This window comes from Carassius auratus, chromosome 2, assembly GCF_003368295.1.
Source record: "Carassius auratus strain Wakin chromosome 2, ASM336829v1, whole genome shotgun sequence".
In the NCBI taxonomy this organism is placed as follows: Eukaryota; Metazoa; Chordata; class Actinopteri; order Cypriniformes; family Cyprinidae; genus Carassius; species Carassius auratus.
Window position 1 is genome coordinate 29152727 of NC_039244.1, and position 16471 is coordinate 29169197.

Genomic DNA, 16471 nt, shown 5'->3' on the forward strand with positions numbered 1-16471 from the left:
TCACTTCATTGCTAATATATTATGTGCATTCTCGCTCTCTATCTCTCTCTCTCTCTCTCTCTCTCTCCCTCTCACTCAAAGAGGAAGTAATGCTTGCAGAAGAAAACAAAAATTCTGGGAGATCAGCGCTAGATGGTATGAATTTCATTTTAACAGCACATCAATAAATGTCTCATTTATGGAGTTTTTTAAACCAGTTTTCATCTAGGTACATTTTCTATCCGTAATTTATATAATTTATCTCTTACTAAAATGCAAGACTTTAATTTAAAACTAAAAGATTTACAATTTGTTATGGAAAATCAGTTTTAAGGACTGCTGTTTGTTGATCATTATGATAAAATGTATAAAAAATATATTTCCTTGTCATGATTACAACATTATTTAAAGGTTGCATAAAATATTTCTTAGAACGTTCATCAAGTACAAATATCATCATAAGGATGTTCGGTGTTGATCTCAGAACATGTTCTCTGAACGTTATCAGAACGTTAATAAAGCATTAATAAAGTTGTAAGAACATTTCCAGTCAAGTTTCCGTTCTGCTCACAGCACAGAGACTGCCCTCATTAGAGTCACAAACAACCTCCTTATGTCATCTGATGCTGGCTCGCCCTCCTCATCCTCCTGGACCTTTCTGCTGCATTTCAAACTGTCGACCATGGCATTCTTTTAAACCAGATCCACCTCACTACTGGACTAAATGACATTTCCCTCAGTTGGTTCAGATCATACCTCACAAAACGGACAGAATACATCTCCCTGGGCCACTCCAAATCAAATCCACACACAGTTACTTGTGGTGTTCCCCAGGGGTCAGTCCTTGGTCCAATCCTCTTCATTCTTTACCTCACTCCCCTTGGCCAAATCATCAGCAACTACAAAATTTCATTTCACTGCTATGACAATGACATACAGCTCTATGTACATGCCACAGCTGAAACCACACACTAACAGTCATCCCCATCAAATCACAGCACCTGTTTGGAGGAGATAAAGGTATGGATGGAGCACAACTTCCTTCAACTCAATAGCTCCAAAACCGAAGCCATCCTGGTTGGCACTTCTCACCAGATCAAATCATCATCCTTACCAGCAACTCACTTTTGAAGCTAATATAAATCACCTATGCAAGACCTGTTTCTACCACCTCCATAACATCTCCAAACTCCGCCCCATTCTCACCCTTTCAGATGCCGAAAAGCTGGTTCATGCCTTTGTCTCTTCCAGACTGGGCTACTGGAATGCATGTCTCATTGGGATCCCTAGAAAGAGTCTGCAGAGGCTTCAGTACATACAAAACTCTGCAGCTAGGATCCTGATGAGAGTGTGGAAACATGAACACATAACCCCCATGCTTCACATACTCCACTGGCTTTCTATCCCCACCAGGATTGAGTACAAGGTTTCCTTCCAAACACATCAATGCATACATGGACATGTCCCCCCCTACCTCAAAGAACTAATCAACCCACAAAGCACAATCCGTTCCCTCCGTTCCACTCACTCAAACCTTCTCCACATACCCAGAACCAGACTTAGGACAATGGGAGATAGGGCCTTTTGTACTGCTGCCCCACATCTGTGGAATGCCCTCCCTGACTCCTTGAGGGCACCTCCATCCACTCACTGTTTTAAAAAATGCCATAAGACATTTATTTTTAGCAAAGCTTTTTTAAACCTGTAGCACTTTGAGATCTCTGATGAAAAGTTTGTTATAAATAAAATTATTACTATTAAAAAGTATTACTATTATTTATTCTTATTTATTATTAGTAGTAGTAGTATTATTATAGCATTTCATAAACATTCAATTAAGAATGTTTTGTCCTAGATTTTACATAACTTATTAAGAATGTTCCCTATTAGCTGGGAAATATCGACTGCAACAAATACTTCCAGACATATTCTTCTAATAACTAGACCATTATGATAAGATGCATAAAGCCAACAAACGGCACCATTTAACCCTTTTCATTTTAGTTTTGAAAAGGGCCACCAGCAAGAAAAATGCAAGGCGTAGAGGACCGGGAGAGGATAAATATTCTGAAATCTCTACAATCGGTGAGTAAAATATAAATGCCATCTCTTTGTTTTTATCCGCATTAAGACTTGACTTGTTTTTCTTTGTATAATCATGTTTGTGGTATCATCTGAACAGAATGACTGTCTGGAGGGAAGGAAAAAAATGTAAATGTTCAGGATTTTGAAATACCACCACTGACTTTCTAACAAGAAAAAAAAGATTCAAATTCAAATGACATTCTGTGAGAATATGTATTTTTCTTTTTTTGGGGTGTCAGGTGGCCCCCGACCGAGGGTGGGAATAAGGACAGCGAGACGAGGGCCCGCTGCTTACTTGCGGCGCAAGGAGCGCATGATGCGGATATCTATTCGGCGAATGGTTAAAACTGACAGCTTCTATTGGATAGTCCTGAGTCTGGTGGGGCTCAACACCATCTGTGTTTCCATCGTTCATCACAACCAACCGGAATGGCTTACTATTATTCAGTGTGAGTATCCCATTCTTCCTAATATTACTAGTCGTAGAAAGAATCGTTGTAATAATGCATGAATGCTAGGAATGTATTGGCATTAAATTTGACGTCTGTATAAGCAGTTTTACTCATTTTATCATTTGTATTAAAAGCTTTAAAAGCTTTCAGGTGTAGATAAGGTTTTGGGGTATGGTTGATCAAATATCTTACATTGCAATTTTTCTTAAATTTGCATCAGTGTAGTGTAGGAAGGAAGACATTAATAATGAAAATGCATTCAAATCATGTATAAACATCTGGTTAAAAGCATTCATGGATACAGCATCCACTCCTGAGGTATACAAACGTGCTAATTTGTGTCATTAACCTAATAACAACAGGAACAAGATGGGTTAAGACGTGGTTTTTGGGAGTGTTAAGAAATTGTGTAAAAACCATTAAATTGACTGCCACAAACCTTAATTTAAATATACTCCTCACACAAATTGTGCATCTCGAAGGGAAACTCCTACAAATGCATGTGTAATAAGGTCAGATGCAAAAATAGTTGCTAATGTTTCATTGCATGTCTATAGTAAATCATTTTATTATTATTATTATATATATATATTTTTACATTAAAATAATTTTTGCACTGTCCCTTAGGATTACATTTTACCAGATACATTAGACCAGTATTATACAATTTACTAATCATATTCATTGTTTGAAATTAGGTTTTGTGGAGAGTTCTGAAAATTATCAGTAGACGGCCTCTGGGTTTTTCTAATGCAAGTCAAACAGCCCATGGCATATTCAACTAGAGCACCATCTGTTACCCAGAGAGAAAGAAGAAGAATAACTGTTTAGTTTTAGCGTTTGCCCTTAGGACAGGGGTGTCCAGTCCCGCTCCTGGAGGACCAACGTCCTGCAGATTTAGCTCCAACTAGATTTTTAATTTGATGTTTAAATAGGTGTTTAATTTCGACCAAGAAGAACCAACCCCAACTAATATTTAACTTCCCCCAGAACCATCTGATTGGGCTAGTTTTGTTACGCAGACCTGGCACCCCGGTTGCATAGTAAAGATTAAAAAATAAGTTCAAATTGCTGGTGTACTGCACTTAAACCCACAATTTAAGGTTTTATTCAGTTCATTAATAAAAAAATTTAAAAAGTGTTATCATCACAGCAGCATTTCAGCCTGATCTTCCGTACATATTTTACGAGGTGGCTAATTCGCACGACCTCACTCATACAACATCATGACCTGATCTATGGTGCTCAAGTCAGCTTACAGTCTGATCACAAACTCCTAGAAGCATCCTTTCTGAGTGTCTAACTGTTGCTTCTGATAAAAACATCGACTGCACATGTTTGCAGTTCTGAAAAGCACAATTTATTAGGAGGAAACATGCTGCAACTAACAGAACCACTTCAGGGCAACATTATGTTTTCCAGAGAAATTGCTGCTAATAAAATGACTACCCAAAAATAGTCCTGTCAGACAGAAAAATGGCTCACTTCCTGCTCCACATGTCAGAAATGTTCTGTGTATTGATGACGGACATTTACTTAATGGTCCCTAAAGGTCTAAGACTTGCTGAAATAACTCCATACGGCACAACAGGACATCCAGCACTCTGTAGCTCAAGGCAGGTGGTGTTGTCATAAAAGCTTTCTTAAGCTGTCACAGTGTTCCTGCATTTTCATTTCAAAAGACTTTTGTCAGAGTCTTTACTTCATTTTCATCCATTGTTACTAACAGGGATGTACCATGGGCCAAATACTTTATTCTAACAGGCTTGAATATTGATTATATTTGTATAACACATCATGTATCTAGCAACCCATCAAACCATCATTGTGAATGAGGCTTATAGAGCTTTGTTGATTTTAACGGGAGCAATTTAATTTTAGGGTTTGCTTCCAGAGTACACATAGTAGACAGTAGACATGGTTTTAATACTTTCGAAACCCGAGGAAACAGTAAGTGTCTGCCACTTTACAAATTCTTTGACACTTGAACAATTTGTACGTTTTTCAGACTACGCAGAGTTCGTGTTTCTGGGACTTTTTCTTGCTGAGATGTTTCTGAAAATGTATGGCCTTGGTTTCCGTCTCTACTTCCATTCATCCTTTAACTGCTTTGATTGTGGGGTGAGTAAATCTTTTTGTGTTCATGTTTAAGTTAGGTCCTTAGAGGACAGAAATGTCTGTTAGAAAGCTGTCCTGAAAATATTATATATATATATATATATATATATATATATATATATATATATATATATATATATATATATATATATATATATATATATATATATATATATATATATATATATTAACCCTTTAAATGACAGTGTTTACATAATACCATTGTATTTATTTATTGATTTATTATTATTATACACTTTTGGATCAGTCATTCAGTGTCAGTGATTACAATATTAATTAATAACAATAATTATTATTTGTAAGTATGATGATGATTTCAGTTAAATAGTAAAATAAGATAAAACATTATTTTAAAGAAAATAACAACAACAACTAAAGCCTTGGCACTGTGGTTCAATATTGCAGTTTTAATGGGTCTCAAGGGGATTATTATTATTATTATTTTTCCCCTTAATGTCTTAAGTATTTGTTGTGTTTTGTGCAGGTGATTGTGGGTAGTATTTTTGAAGTGGTTTGGGGATTCTTCAGGCCTGGAGAGTCTTTTGGCATCAGTGTCCTCAGAGCTTTACGTCTGCTACGAATCTTTAAAATAACGAAGTAAGTTTATATCATTTATCCAAGTAGTATCTGCAGCATTCTTTCAAGGAATTTTTTGCATGATAGCCGCCAGCAAATGCAAATGATGTTGTTGACATGAAACTACATAAAAGCATATAAAACAGATGTGTCTGCAACATTGTCTCTCGACTACAACACCAAAATCAAGACCAATTTATTATTTATTATTACATTTAACAGCTTTTTCAAATATGTATTTCAAAAACAACTTTAGATACTGTACTGTATGTCTGCCATTTGTCAGTTTGAAAGAAAATGATTTATTCACATTAAGGCTTCATACTCAGACACAAATATCATGAAATATGTCTTTCAAATTTTTAATAGAGGACAAATGGATTTGAATGCAATTGTATTACCTTAAATATGCTGACAGAACCATATGATACAGAGCAAACTATCTGACTCTTGAGAATATTGTGAAGCACTTTAAATTGAGCAAATTGGCAAATAATGGCAATGTAAAGAAAGGTGTGATGTTTTGTCTGATTGATCAGGTACTGGACATCCTTACGGAACTTGGTGGTTTCCCTCATGAGCTCCATGAAGTCAATCATCAGTCTGCTCTTCCTTCTCTTCCTGTTTATCGTAGTCTTTGCTTTACTTGGCATGCAGTTGTTTGGTGGAAGGTAAGAACATGAATCTGGTTTGAGAGTGCTGATCTCTCTCGGTCTCTCTCACAGACAAACATAAAGATATACTGTACACAAATCTAAAAATAAAATGGTAAATCAATTCATTAAAATATACAATTCAAAAACTTTGAAGGAAAAAAAAAATATGTGAAGTCTCAATACCAGTTGATCTTATTCAGTGCATGGTGAAGAACACTTTCCACACACTTGTTTGCGTAACAGTGTGACATTAGTTTTGTGTAGTAGGCCTATACTGTAATGCAGGGGTTCTCAGGTCTTTGGGCGAGGCAAAAAAGAAGAACATTTTCTAGGAACCCCTTCATAATTATAGATACCACTGGACCTTGCATTTTCAATTTTCTGGAAGCCTTTTTTTTTTTTTTTCTGTTTTATTTTATTTGCACTAAATTGTAGTAATTTACTGATCTAATGTAACTTATGCAATTTAATACCATTTTAATTTAAATCAATTAAATTAATAAAACATTTTACTAATTTTTTATAATTTATTATGAGTGGATATACTTACTTACTCTCTCTAGAAATTCTGGTCACCTGTTTTATTTCTTCTTCTGATTTAATACAAATTTATTATCAGTGGTAATCAAATGAAGCCATACAACATTGACATCTTAATATTTCAAATGCAATCAAAAAAATAATAAAAAAAATAACAGTTTCTGTTTTTGGCAAACAAAGGGCTGCACAACAGAGGTTTACTATTAAAATTTAAATGTGAGAATATATTATACATAGAATGTATTAATTCTTAAAGTTTTAATAGTTATTATTATTATTATTGATAACATTATTGTTCAATAGTAATATTTATCACAGTTTCTTCAAATTAAACCAATTATGGCATCTTGCTATGAAGACGTGGACTTCATATTTAAATACAAGTCTTTTTTTTCTTTTTTTTTGATTATTATTTTTTTTTTCACAGACACTAGTCCATATTGTAATTTGATTTAGTGTACAGTCTTACTTTAGATTTATTCATCCAAGCTTTGACAAATTCTGATAGCAAAAATGGTGTAAACCCAAATTTCTTTCACAAAATGCATTCCCAAAATACCACACTGCATGCACTGCAGAAATATGAGATATTATCTTATAAGACAATGCAAGCAGCATGCTTCTGTCAATTAAGAAAGGCACACTTTTGTTTCCCAGCCACATCATCTCAGTTATGTGCACATTCTCTCCACTCACACACCTTCCAGAAACAGCAAAGACACTGATGCTGCATGACATATCCTGAGAGATTTATATAAGGTACATTCTGACTAGTAAAAATGCGTGGCTCTAACATACACAAAAGTAAAATGCCATTGGCTCACCAGAGCAATGTGTCTGTGCTTCAAGCAATAACAAATGGTTACTTATGCAATCTGGAACAATATGGATGCGCACAAGGATAAAAATAACAAACACAAATGTAGTTTTAACTAAAGCTGTTCTCTTGCACAGGTTCATCTTTGAAGATTATACTCCTACTAATTTTGACACGTTTCCAGCAGCCATCATGACCGTCTTTCAGGTAAGACTCCACAGATCACTCTGGATGTAAACATAGTAAATGCTTTTGAATCATAAAGCTTATGTTCACCTCATATTCAACTTAATTATATTATTTAGTATGATTACGACAACTTGTTACATTTACATTGCAAGACTTAACTTTTATATTATTTAAACTGCTTTTTAAAAATAATTAATTCAACATAGATTCTTACTGGAGAGGACTGGAATGAGGTGATGTACAATGGGATTCGCTCACAAGGAGGGGTGCAGTACGGCATGTGGTCCTCAATCTACTTTATTGTTTTAACCTTGTTTGGGAACTGTATCCTTTTTATCAGTTATTATTATTATTATTATTACTATTAAATACAATAATTTGGTTGTTGCACATGAAAACAATGTTGCAAGCAAGTAAAACATGTAATGCTCATTCTATTCAGTTCTACCCAAATTCTTGACGATGTTGTGAACAGACACATTGCTCAATGTATTCTTGGCTATTGCTGTGGATAATTTAGCCAATGCACAGGAACTAACTAAGGTAAGATAAAGAAGGGTAACACTTTACACTTGTCTAATAAACATGTAAAAGTTATATTTTGCAATAGAAATAACACTGACCAGAAATAATCCCACAAAAATGTGTAACATATAATGTATGTTTCTGATTAGCTCTACTGTGTAATTCCTACTTTATGTATGTCTGCATCATTTTGTATTTCTTCTGCACTGATAGCTCCTGTCTCCTGTCTACAAATTCCTTGTATGTGTAAACGAACTGGGCAAAAAGCTCTTTCTGACTTCATTAGTATACCTTACATTATGTTTCCAGTGCATTAACTATTGTATGCATTTTATATTAAATTACTATTCATGTACTTAATTTAAGTGCATAGTGTATTCATAGTGTGTGCTCTTAGGTAGGTATATTGAAGAGTATTTTTGTGTGTGTGTGTGTGTGTGTGTGTGTGCGTGTGTGTGTTAGGAAGAAGAGGAGGAGCAGGAAGAGTTCTTTAATCAGCGTTATAAATGTAGAGAATTTGGCCTCTCGGAGTAAGTTTTTTTTTTTTTTTTTTTTTTTTTTGCTGTGTCATAATCTGTTTTTCGAATTAAAGCAAGAGCTTGGTGTTGATTGCTGACTGTTGCAAATCTTCTTGTGCTTGAGACATGCTTTTAAAGAATTATGCCACTATGCTGCCAAGTAATTTTTCAGACCCATCAAACACATGAACAGAAGTGTCATATATGAATGTACCATTTGTCTGTCATGTTTTTTGATCAGTCTTGGTTCTGGTCAAATTTAATAGGGAAGTTCACAAAAACACTTAAATTGGTAAACTGGAATGACTGAACTTATTATTATTATTAGTAGTAGTAGTAGTAGTAGTAATTCAATTCAATTCATGTTTGCAGTCACACTAGTAGCAATAATTGTTAGTTCTGTTTGTTGATTCAGGGTCAGCATCATCTCTTCTCAGGTGTTCTGGATCCAGACTGGAGCTTGTGTAAATCCTAGTTACCACGGGATGAAGATCCCAGCAAAAACAGAGAAACACATAGAGACATCATTAGCATAGCTGTGTTCCAACAAAGTAAAATTAATTAGTTTAACCCAAGCTAAAGAATAAAAATGCACATTTGATCAGATTCAACTGCAGTCACAAGAGATGCATTATTCAAATTATTGGTGAAAGAGATGTGTTTTTAATATAGATTTAAACAGAGAGAGTGTGTCTGAACCCCGAACATTATCAGGAAGGCTATTCCAGAGTTTGGGAGCCAAATGTGAGAAAGCTCTACCTCCTTTAGAGGACTTTGCTGACATTTACTGCTATCCTAGGAACTACCAAAAGCCAGCATTTTGTGACCTTAGGGAGCGTGATGGGTTGTAGCGTGGTAGAAGGCTAGTTAGGTACGCAGGAGCTAAACCATTTAGGGCCTTATAGTTAAGTAATAATAATTTTTAACTTAAGTGCATTCACAGTGCATTCAGGCTATCAATTTTTACCTATCATGTGTTCCCGGGGAATCAAAACCCCAACCTTGCGCTAGCTTGCTTGCTAACGCAATGCTCTACCAGTTGAGCTACAGGAACATTGTAACTGATATGGAACTTAATAGGTAGCCAGTGCAGAGACTTTAAAATTGGGGTAATATGATCATATTTTCTTGACCTGGTAAGGACTCTAGCTGCTGTATTTTGGACGACCTGTAGCTTGTTTATTGAAGAAGCAGGACAACCACCTAGAAGTGCATTACAATAGTCCAGTCTAGAGGTCATGAATGCATGAACTAGCTTTTCTGCATAAAAAAAAGGTAACATCTTTTGTAGCTTGGCAATGTTTCTAAGATGGAAGAATGCAGTTTTTTGGGAAATGGGAAATATGGTTTTCAAAAGACAAGCTGCTGTCTAATATAACACCCAGATTTTTGACTGTAGAGGAAGTAACAGTACATCCGTCTAGTTGCAAATTGTAATCTACAAGATTCTGTGTACTGTTTTTTGGTCCAATAATTAATATCTCTTATCCGAATTTAATAGGAGAAAATTATTGGTCATCCAATCTTTTACATTTTTAACACACTTTGTTAGCTTAGATAATTGAGAAGTTTTTCATCTGGTCTCGTTGAGATATATAGCGGAGTATCATCAGCATAACAGTGGAAACTAATCCCGTATTTTCTAATAATATTATCAAGGGGCAACATATATATTGAAAATAGAAGGGGACCTAGGACGGATCCTTTTGGCACTCCATATTTTACTGGTGTTAAATGAGATGACTGCCCATTTAAATATACAAAATGGTAGCGATCGGACAGGTAGGATCTAAACCATCTTAGAGCCTGCCCTTGAATACCTGTATAGTTTTGTAATCGATCTATGAGTATGTCATGATCTATGGTGTCGAACGCAGCACTAAGATCAAGTAAGACTAGAAATGAGATGCAGCCTTGATCTGACACAAGAAGCAGGTCATTTGTAATTTTAACAAGTGCAGTTTCTGTGCTATGGTGGGGCCTGAAACCTGACTGAAATTCTTCATACAGATCATTTTTATGCAGGAAGGTGCTCAATTGAGCAGACACAACTTTTTCTAAAATTTTTGAAAAGATTTCAAATAGACCTATAATTTGCCAGTTCACTATGATCTAGTTTTTTTTTTTTTTAATAAGAGGCTTGATAACCGCCAGCTTGAATGGTTTTGGGACATGACCTAAAGATAACGACGAGTTTATGATATTGAGAAGCGGTTCTTCGGCTACAGGTAACAGCTCTTTCAGTAATTTAGTGGGTACAGGATCTAATAAACATGTTGTTGGTTTAGATACATTGATAAGTTTATTTAGCTCTTCCTGTCCTATGGTTGTAAAGCACTGCTCTTTATCTTTGGGTGCGATGGATGAAACTGAAGTGTTAGACGCTGTAGAATCGACATTTGTTTTTTATTTCTAATGTTATGTATTTTATCAGTGAAGAAATTCATAAAGTCATTACTATTAAATGTTGAGGGAATATTTGAATCAGGTGGCGTCTGGTTATTTGTTAATTTAGCCACTGTGCTAAATAAAAACCTTGGATTGGTTTGGTTATTTTCAATGAGTTTGTGTATATGCTCTGCCCTAGCAGTTTTTAGAGCCTGTCTATAGCTGGACATACTGTTTTTCCATGCAATTCTAAAAACTTCCAAGTTAGTTTTTCACCCAAGTCTAAGAGTTTTTTTCTTGAGAGAGTGGGTATTACTGTTATACCATGGTACAGTACGTTTTTCTCTAACCTTTTTCAATTTGATGGGGGCAACAAGCTTCTAATGTATTAGAGAAAATAGTGTCCGTGTTGCCAGGCATTTCGTCTAGTTCATGTGTATTTTTGGGTACAAATAGCAGTTGAGATAAATCAGGCAGGTTATTTGCTAATCTGTCTTTGGTGGCTGGAACAATAGTTCTGCCCAGACGGTAACGCTGAGACATATAGTTAATATCAGTGATATGCAGCATGAACGATACAAGGAAATAGTCTGTAACATCATCACTTTGAGGAACGATATCTGTATCAGTAAGATCGATTCAGTGCAATATAATTAAATTTAGTGTATGATTAAAACGATGAGTGGGCCCGGTGACATTTTGCTTGACTCCAAGAGAGTTAATTAGGTCAGTAAACGCAAGTCCTTACTAGTCATATGGAGCAAAGTGTCCTGAAAATGTTGTCAGAGAGCAGCTCCGCTCCGATTCCAATTATTAACAAATAGCATTTTCTGTTCTTTACATCATGACAACAACCATTCATTTAAAGCAACAAGTCTACTGAACCTTTCGTTACTTTTTAATCTTTAGTTGCTAGGAAACTCAAGTTCCTTCGTCACAGGGGAATAGTGTTGATTTATAGAAGAAAATCAATATGGTATTAAAGTGATTACAAGCTTTAGTTTAGTATATCAGTGTGGCGAGTGGGGCGGGGCCGAGAGGCGTGGGAACGAGGAGTGAGGCCAGGTGTAGTGATTGGAGATGAGCTACACCTGAGCCCCACCGCTAGTATCGAGTCCCACGTAGGAGATGGAAGGATATAAAACTGGAGCGACGACCGTGAAGGACGAGAGAGGACCAGGCCTGGGACATTATTTTATGTTTTGGTTTTTATTTATGCGCACCAGTCGTCCGTGAGGGGCTGGTGCGCCGTTTTGTATTTACTTTTGAATATTAAAATGAGTTTTGATTGTGCGCCGGTTCCCGCCTCCTTCTTCCCGATGAATATGGAGATTTGTTTGTTACAGTGGTGCCGAAGCCCGGGAGAAGGAGGGACGCGCTGCTGAAGATCCCTCGCCGCTGTGGTGAATCCGCGGTGCCCTCGAGCTGGCGAGGTATGTGCCGCCATGGACGCTCGAGGCGGTGGGCTGGAGCGAGTTGCCGGGGACGGGCGAGCTCGCTGCCGACCGCCCACGACAAGGAGGGGCGGCTGCCGTCCGTGAGGGAGCGGAGGAGTCGGCGCCGTTCGCCAGGGGGCCGGAGCCTGCCGCCTCCGTGACGGAATCCGGAGGGGCAGGGAACGGGGGACTCCTGCCGCTGCCCAAAATCGGAGGAGCCGTCGCCGTCCACCGGGCGGCGGAGGAGTGTCGTGCCGTCCGCCGAGGGCTGTCCAGTGCCACCGCCGGGCACCGCGGAGGAGATCACCCAGCCGGTGGAGGGCCGAGCAGCAGTGCGTCTGGGAACCGGATTTTTTTTTTTTTTTCCTCTCTCCCCTCTCTCGTCCCTGTCGCTCCTCCTTCCATCTCCATTTCTCTCGCCTCGTCTGTCCTACCCCCAGGTTCCCGCAGGTCCCCGTGAGCGGTCTCCCCCGGAGGGAAGGGGGGGGGGGGGAGTAGAGCGCAGTCTCGGGAGTACCCCCCGGCCTGCGAGGGGCGATGGGGGTATGTGGCGAGTGGGGCGGGGCCGAGAGGCGTGGGAACGAGGAGTGAGGCCAGGTGTAGTGATTGGAGATGAGCTACACCTGAGCCCCACCGCTAGTATCGAGTCCCACGTAGGAGATGGAAGGATATAAAACTGGAGCGACGACCGTGAAGGACGAGAGAGGACCAGGCCTGGGACATTATTTTATGTTTGCTTTTTATTTATGCGCACCAGTCGTCCGTGAGGGGCTGGTGCGCCGTTTTGTATTTACTTTTGAATATTAAAATGAGTTTTGATTGTGCGCCGGTTCCCGCCTCCTTCTTCCCGATGAATATGGAGATTTGTATATCGTTACAATCAGACAGTGGAATTTAGATTTAAATGTATATAATGCAAAATCGCTGAGTTAGTAATGAGCGGAGGTCAAATGAAACAAATAAATCAGCATTTTTGTTGGCCTCTGTATCCATTCCTTTATATGGTTTCACATCTGAATATCTTGGCTTTTGGTAAGATAATTTTATGGATAGTTTATTTATAGGAGTTCAGTGCATTCATTTGATTAATTTTAGATCTAGGTCTAATGCAATGGTGTAAACCCCTGCTCCTGGAGGTGAATGTGATTTCACCAAGTACTGTACAACATGTTTCTGGATCAACAATCAACCAATCAGAATCGAGGGATACGTTTTTAAGAAATGTCAGTTTTGGGCTTACAGTCAGGGTAAGATCCTTCTACATCCTTGTTATTCACTTATCATTTCCCTCTGATTTTAGGAATAAATTATGGGTAGGGTTAGGTTTAGGGGTAGGGTTTGGGTTAAGTCTATATTTCTGGACAGTAATGTTGATCCAGGATCAACAAAAGATGTTGATCCAGGAACATGTCTTACATAGCGACCTACTCCTGGAGAGTAACTCCAACCCTGATTAAAAACACATGAACATGAACCAGCTTATTAAGGGCTCTGGAATTACTTGAAAATTGTATGCAGGTATTTCAAACCATAGCTGAAGCTAATTTTGTAAGATGGTGTTGCACAATCTGTGACATATTTTCATGCCTATTATGCATTATAGCCAAGACTTTGAAAGTGTTGAGTATTTCACATCAGTCTGTGTTGATCATGGCATTAGTTTCTGTCCTTTTACTGGATCTTTAGTAGACAGACATTGTATATGTAGTTACATTGCAAGACTGCAACCTAAAATTCACTGCAAAATCAATTAATGAGCGTGGCACACTAGGGAGTGTAAGACTGCTGATTTGTCTATCTTATGCATTTATGTTTGCCAACATTTGGCTGCAAAATTGTATTGGGTGTACTTGGCTGAAAGGTAGCAGTGAGGTAAAACTTGAGTTTTGATGAAAACAAAGCTCCTAATGACAGATGGCATTAAACCACTACTGCGGCCTTCACCATAGTTTTCAATACAACACCAATGCCAAAATATGTGACATCAGTTACAAATACAAATGGCAGGTATTGATTTGAGTGTTTTAGTGTTGGTGCAGTGATTAAGCTGTTAGTATCAGCCCCTGTCCATGGATTTCCACTTATGTTTGCCTCTTATAGGCCAAGAGACTACAATAATACTTCACTTTCTGATGACCATGCAGTAAATATTTGCAAAGGCTAAAAATCTCTGAAGTATCTTCACTGCTTTAGGTTGTGGCAGCTTGGGCCATTGAGGCCTCAGTTTCATTTCTGTGAGAAGTACAGTATGAGTGATACATTAGAAGAAGACTGGTAGTATTAAATAATTAGTATTAACTTGGTATATGATTTTATTCAAAGTGACTTACACATTCTTATTACAGGACCAATTCTTCTAGAGTAACTGGAGTTCTTTGAGCAGCTGTGATGTACCTAAGAATTTTGAAGTCAGCAAACAGCTGAAATTGTTGTCTAGTGCCATTTTGCCTGTTTTGCCATTCCTCCAGTGAATAGTGTATTCTATTGGCTTCCGGCCATTCAATGTACATTTATGACACTGGTAGTTCCCATTATGCTGGGTTAGATCCTACTCTGAAGTAGGAGTTAATTTAGTCCCCATAAATGATGTTCCTCTAACTAAAATCATTCTCAGTTCTTGCAGTGCAAACATGCTAAAGTAGTTTTCTCAGTGCTCAATTTGGGTCCAAACCTTTCCTTGATATAGGTGACATGATTAATCTCATCTGAAAATGTTAGATTTCAATCAGTCTAAATAACCTATAAATCCATTGTAGTACTACTCTGTTAGATCAGTTTTGTCTTAACGGATCACGGATCAGTTTTATACAATCTTGGCAAGGGACAGACCCAGGGGAGCAACTTTATTTAAGTGATAGTTTAAAGGAAAACACCACCGTTTTTCCATATTCCACTATGTTCTTCCCTCAACTTAGATGAGTTGATATGTACCTCTCCTGTCTCAGTGCATGCACTTAATCATTGTAGTGCGCAGCACCACTATGCTAGCATTTAGCTTAGCACCATTCCTAAGGATCCAAACAGGGATGAATTTAGAAGCCAACAAAACACTATTTTTTCCCCTATTTAAAGACCATTAAATGAGTAGTTACACGAGTAAGTATGGTGACACAAAATAAAATGAGGCAATTTTCTAAGCGGATAAAAAATGATAACTATAATGTATGGCGGAAGAGCACTTCGCAGGACTTCGACTACGGCGCAGTAATATCACTCCAGAAAACTACCTCTCCCCCTCTCCCCCTCTCCCCCTTTCCCTGCACGCCTGCACTATTTGTAGTAATTTAGGGGAGTTGCGTGGTTCTAATGAAGTTTGTTCTTCCTCGCAATGCTGTTAAAACCAAAATTAATTTTTCACTATTATAGTCAACTATATCTGGTGCTCTGGGGCTCAGGACATTTCCCTACTCCATCCAAGTAGCTTCATTAATTGAGAACTGATGGTGGAGACCACAACTGCATCATAACTTGGCATTAAAAGTCTCTCTTACTGTTGCAAAGGTGAAAATAAAAAAAAAACACTGAACTACTCACGTATGGTCCAAATCTTCACTGTTCTGTGATGTATGTTATTTAAAATGTTGATAGACTTCCTAGTCTTGCCCAGAAACCTAAACTATGCTGGATAGTGGACACTGAGGGCCAGATTTGACCACCCCTGCTGTACTGTATTGAATTGTATCTGTAACAAGTGGCACTGGAATTGTTCTCTGCATTTGAAGTATTTGGTGTTTCAACACAAGTCTAAAACACTAGTGTGGCCAGATGTCTTGTAATGTTATATGTGTTTTGGGGAAGCCATAAACAGAGTAGATTCTTCAGGGTTATAGAGGTGGAGTTTGACAACTTTATACTGCTCCACCACCATCGTTTTATACTTGTAGGACAAGAATAGTCGATCCTGCTCCTGGTAAACAATCTACCTTCTTACAGGTTTCAGTTCCAACCCTATTTCAGCACAACTGCCTATAATTTTCAAATAACTTTCAATTGGTGCTAAACTCTCAAGAATAGTAGGTCACCAATAGTTTTTTTTTTATACTATTTTATTATATTTGCTAATATTAGATATTAGTTAATAGAAGCTTTACAATTTAACATTGTAGTCAGATAAGTACAACAGTGCATCTTTTGTCTTCAGAGAAGAAATGTATGTTCTGATCTCTGTAGA

General features: G+C 37.7%; 1 protein-coding gene across 2 annotated transcripts in view; it reads left to right on the forward strand.

The window, feature by feature from the left end:
• Positions 1-16471, forward strand: part of LOC113039639 (voltage-dependent R-type calcium channel subunit alpha-1E-like) — a 109613-nt gene that overhangs the window by 50475 nt on the left and 42667 nt on the right. For both annotated transcript variants that reach the window (XM_026197614.1, XM_026197607.1), the window contains exons 9-18: positions 82-135; positions 1984-2064; positions 2304-2513; positions 4525-4637; positions 5140-5252; positions 5771-5902; positions 7382-7451; positions 7640-7757; positions 7909-7976; positions 8421-8488. In XM_026197614.1, the coding sequence (XP_026053399.1) occupies positions 82-135; positions 1984-2064; positions 2304-2513; positions 4525-4637; positions 5140-5252; positions 5771-5902; positions 7382-7451; positions 7640-7757; positions 7909-7976; positions 8421-8488 (1027 nt within the window). The remainder of the gene's footprint in view (positions 1-81; positions 136-1983; positions 2065-2303; positions 2514-4524; positions 4638-5139; positions 5253-5770; positions 5903-7381; positions 7452-7639; positions 7758-7908; positions 7977-8420; positions 8489-16471) is intronic.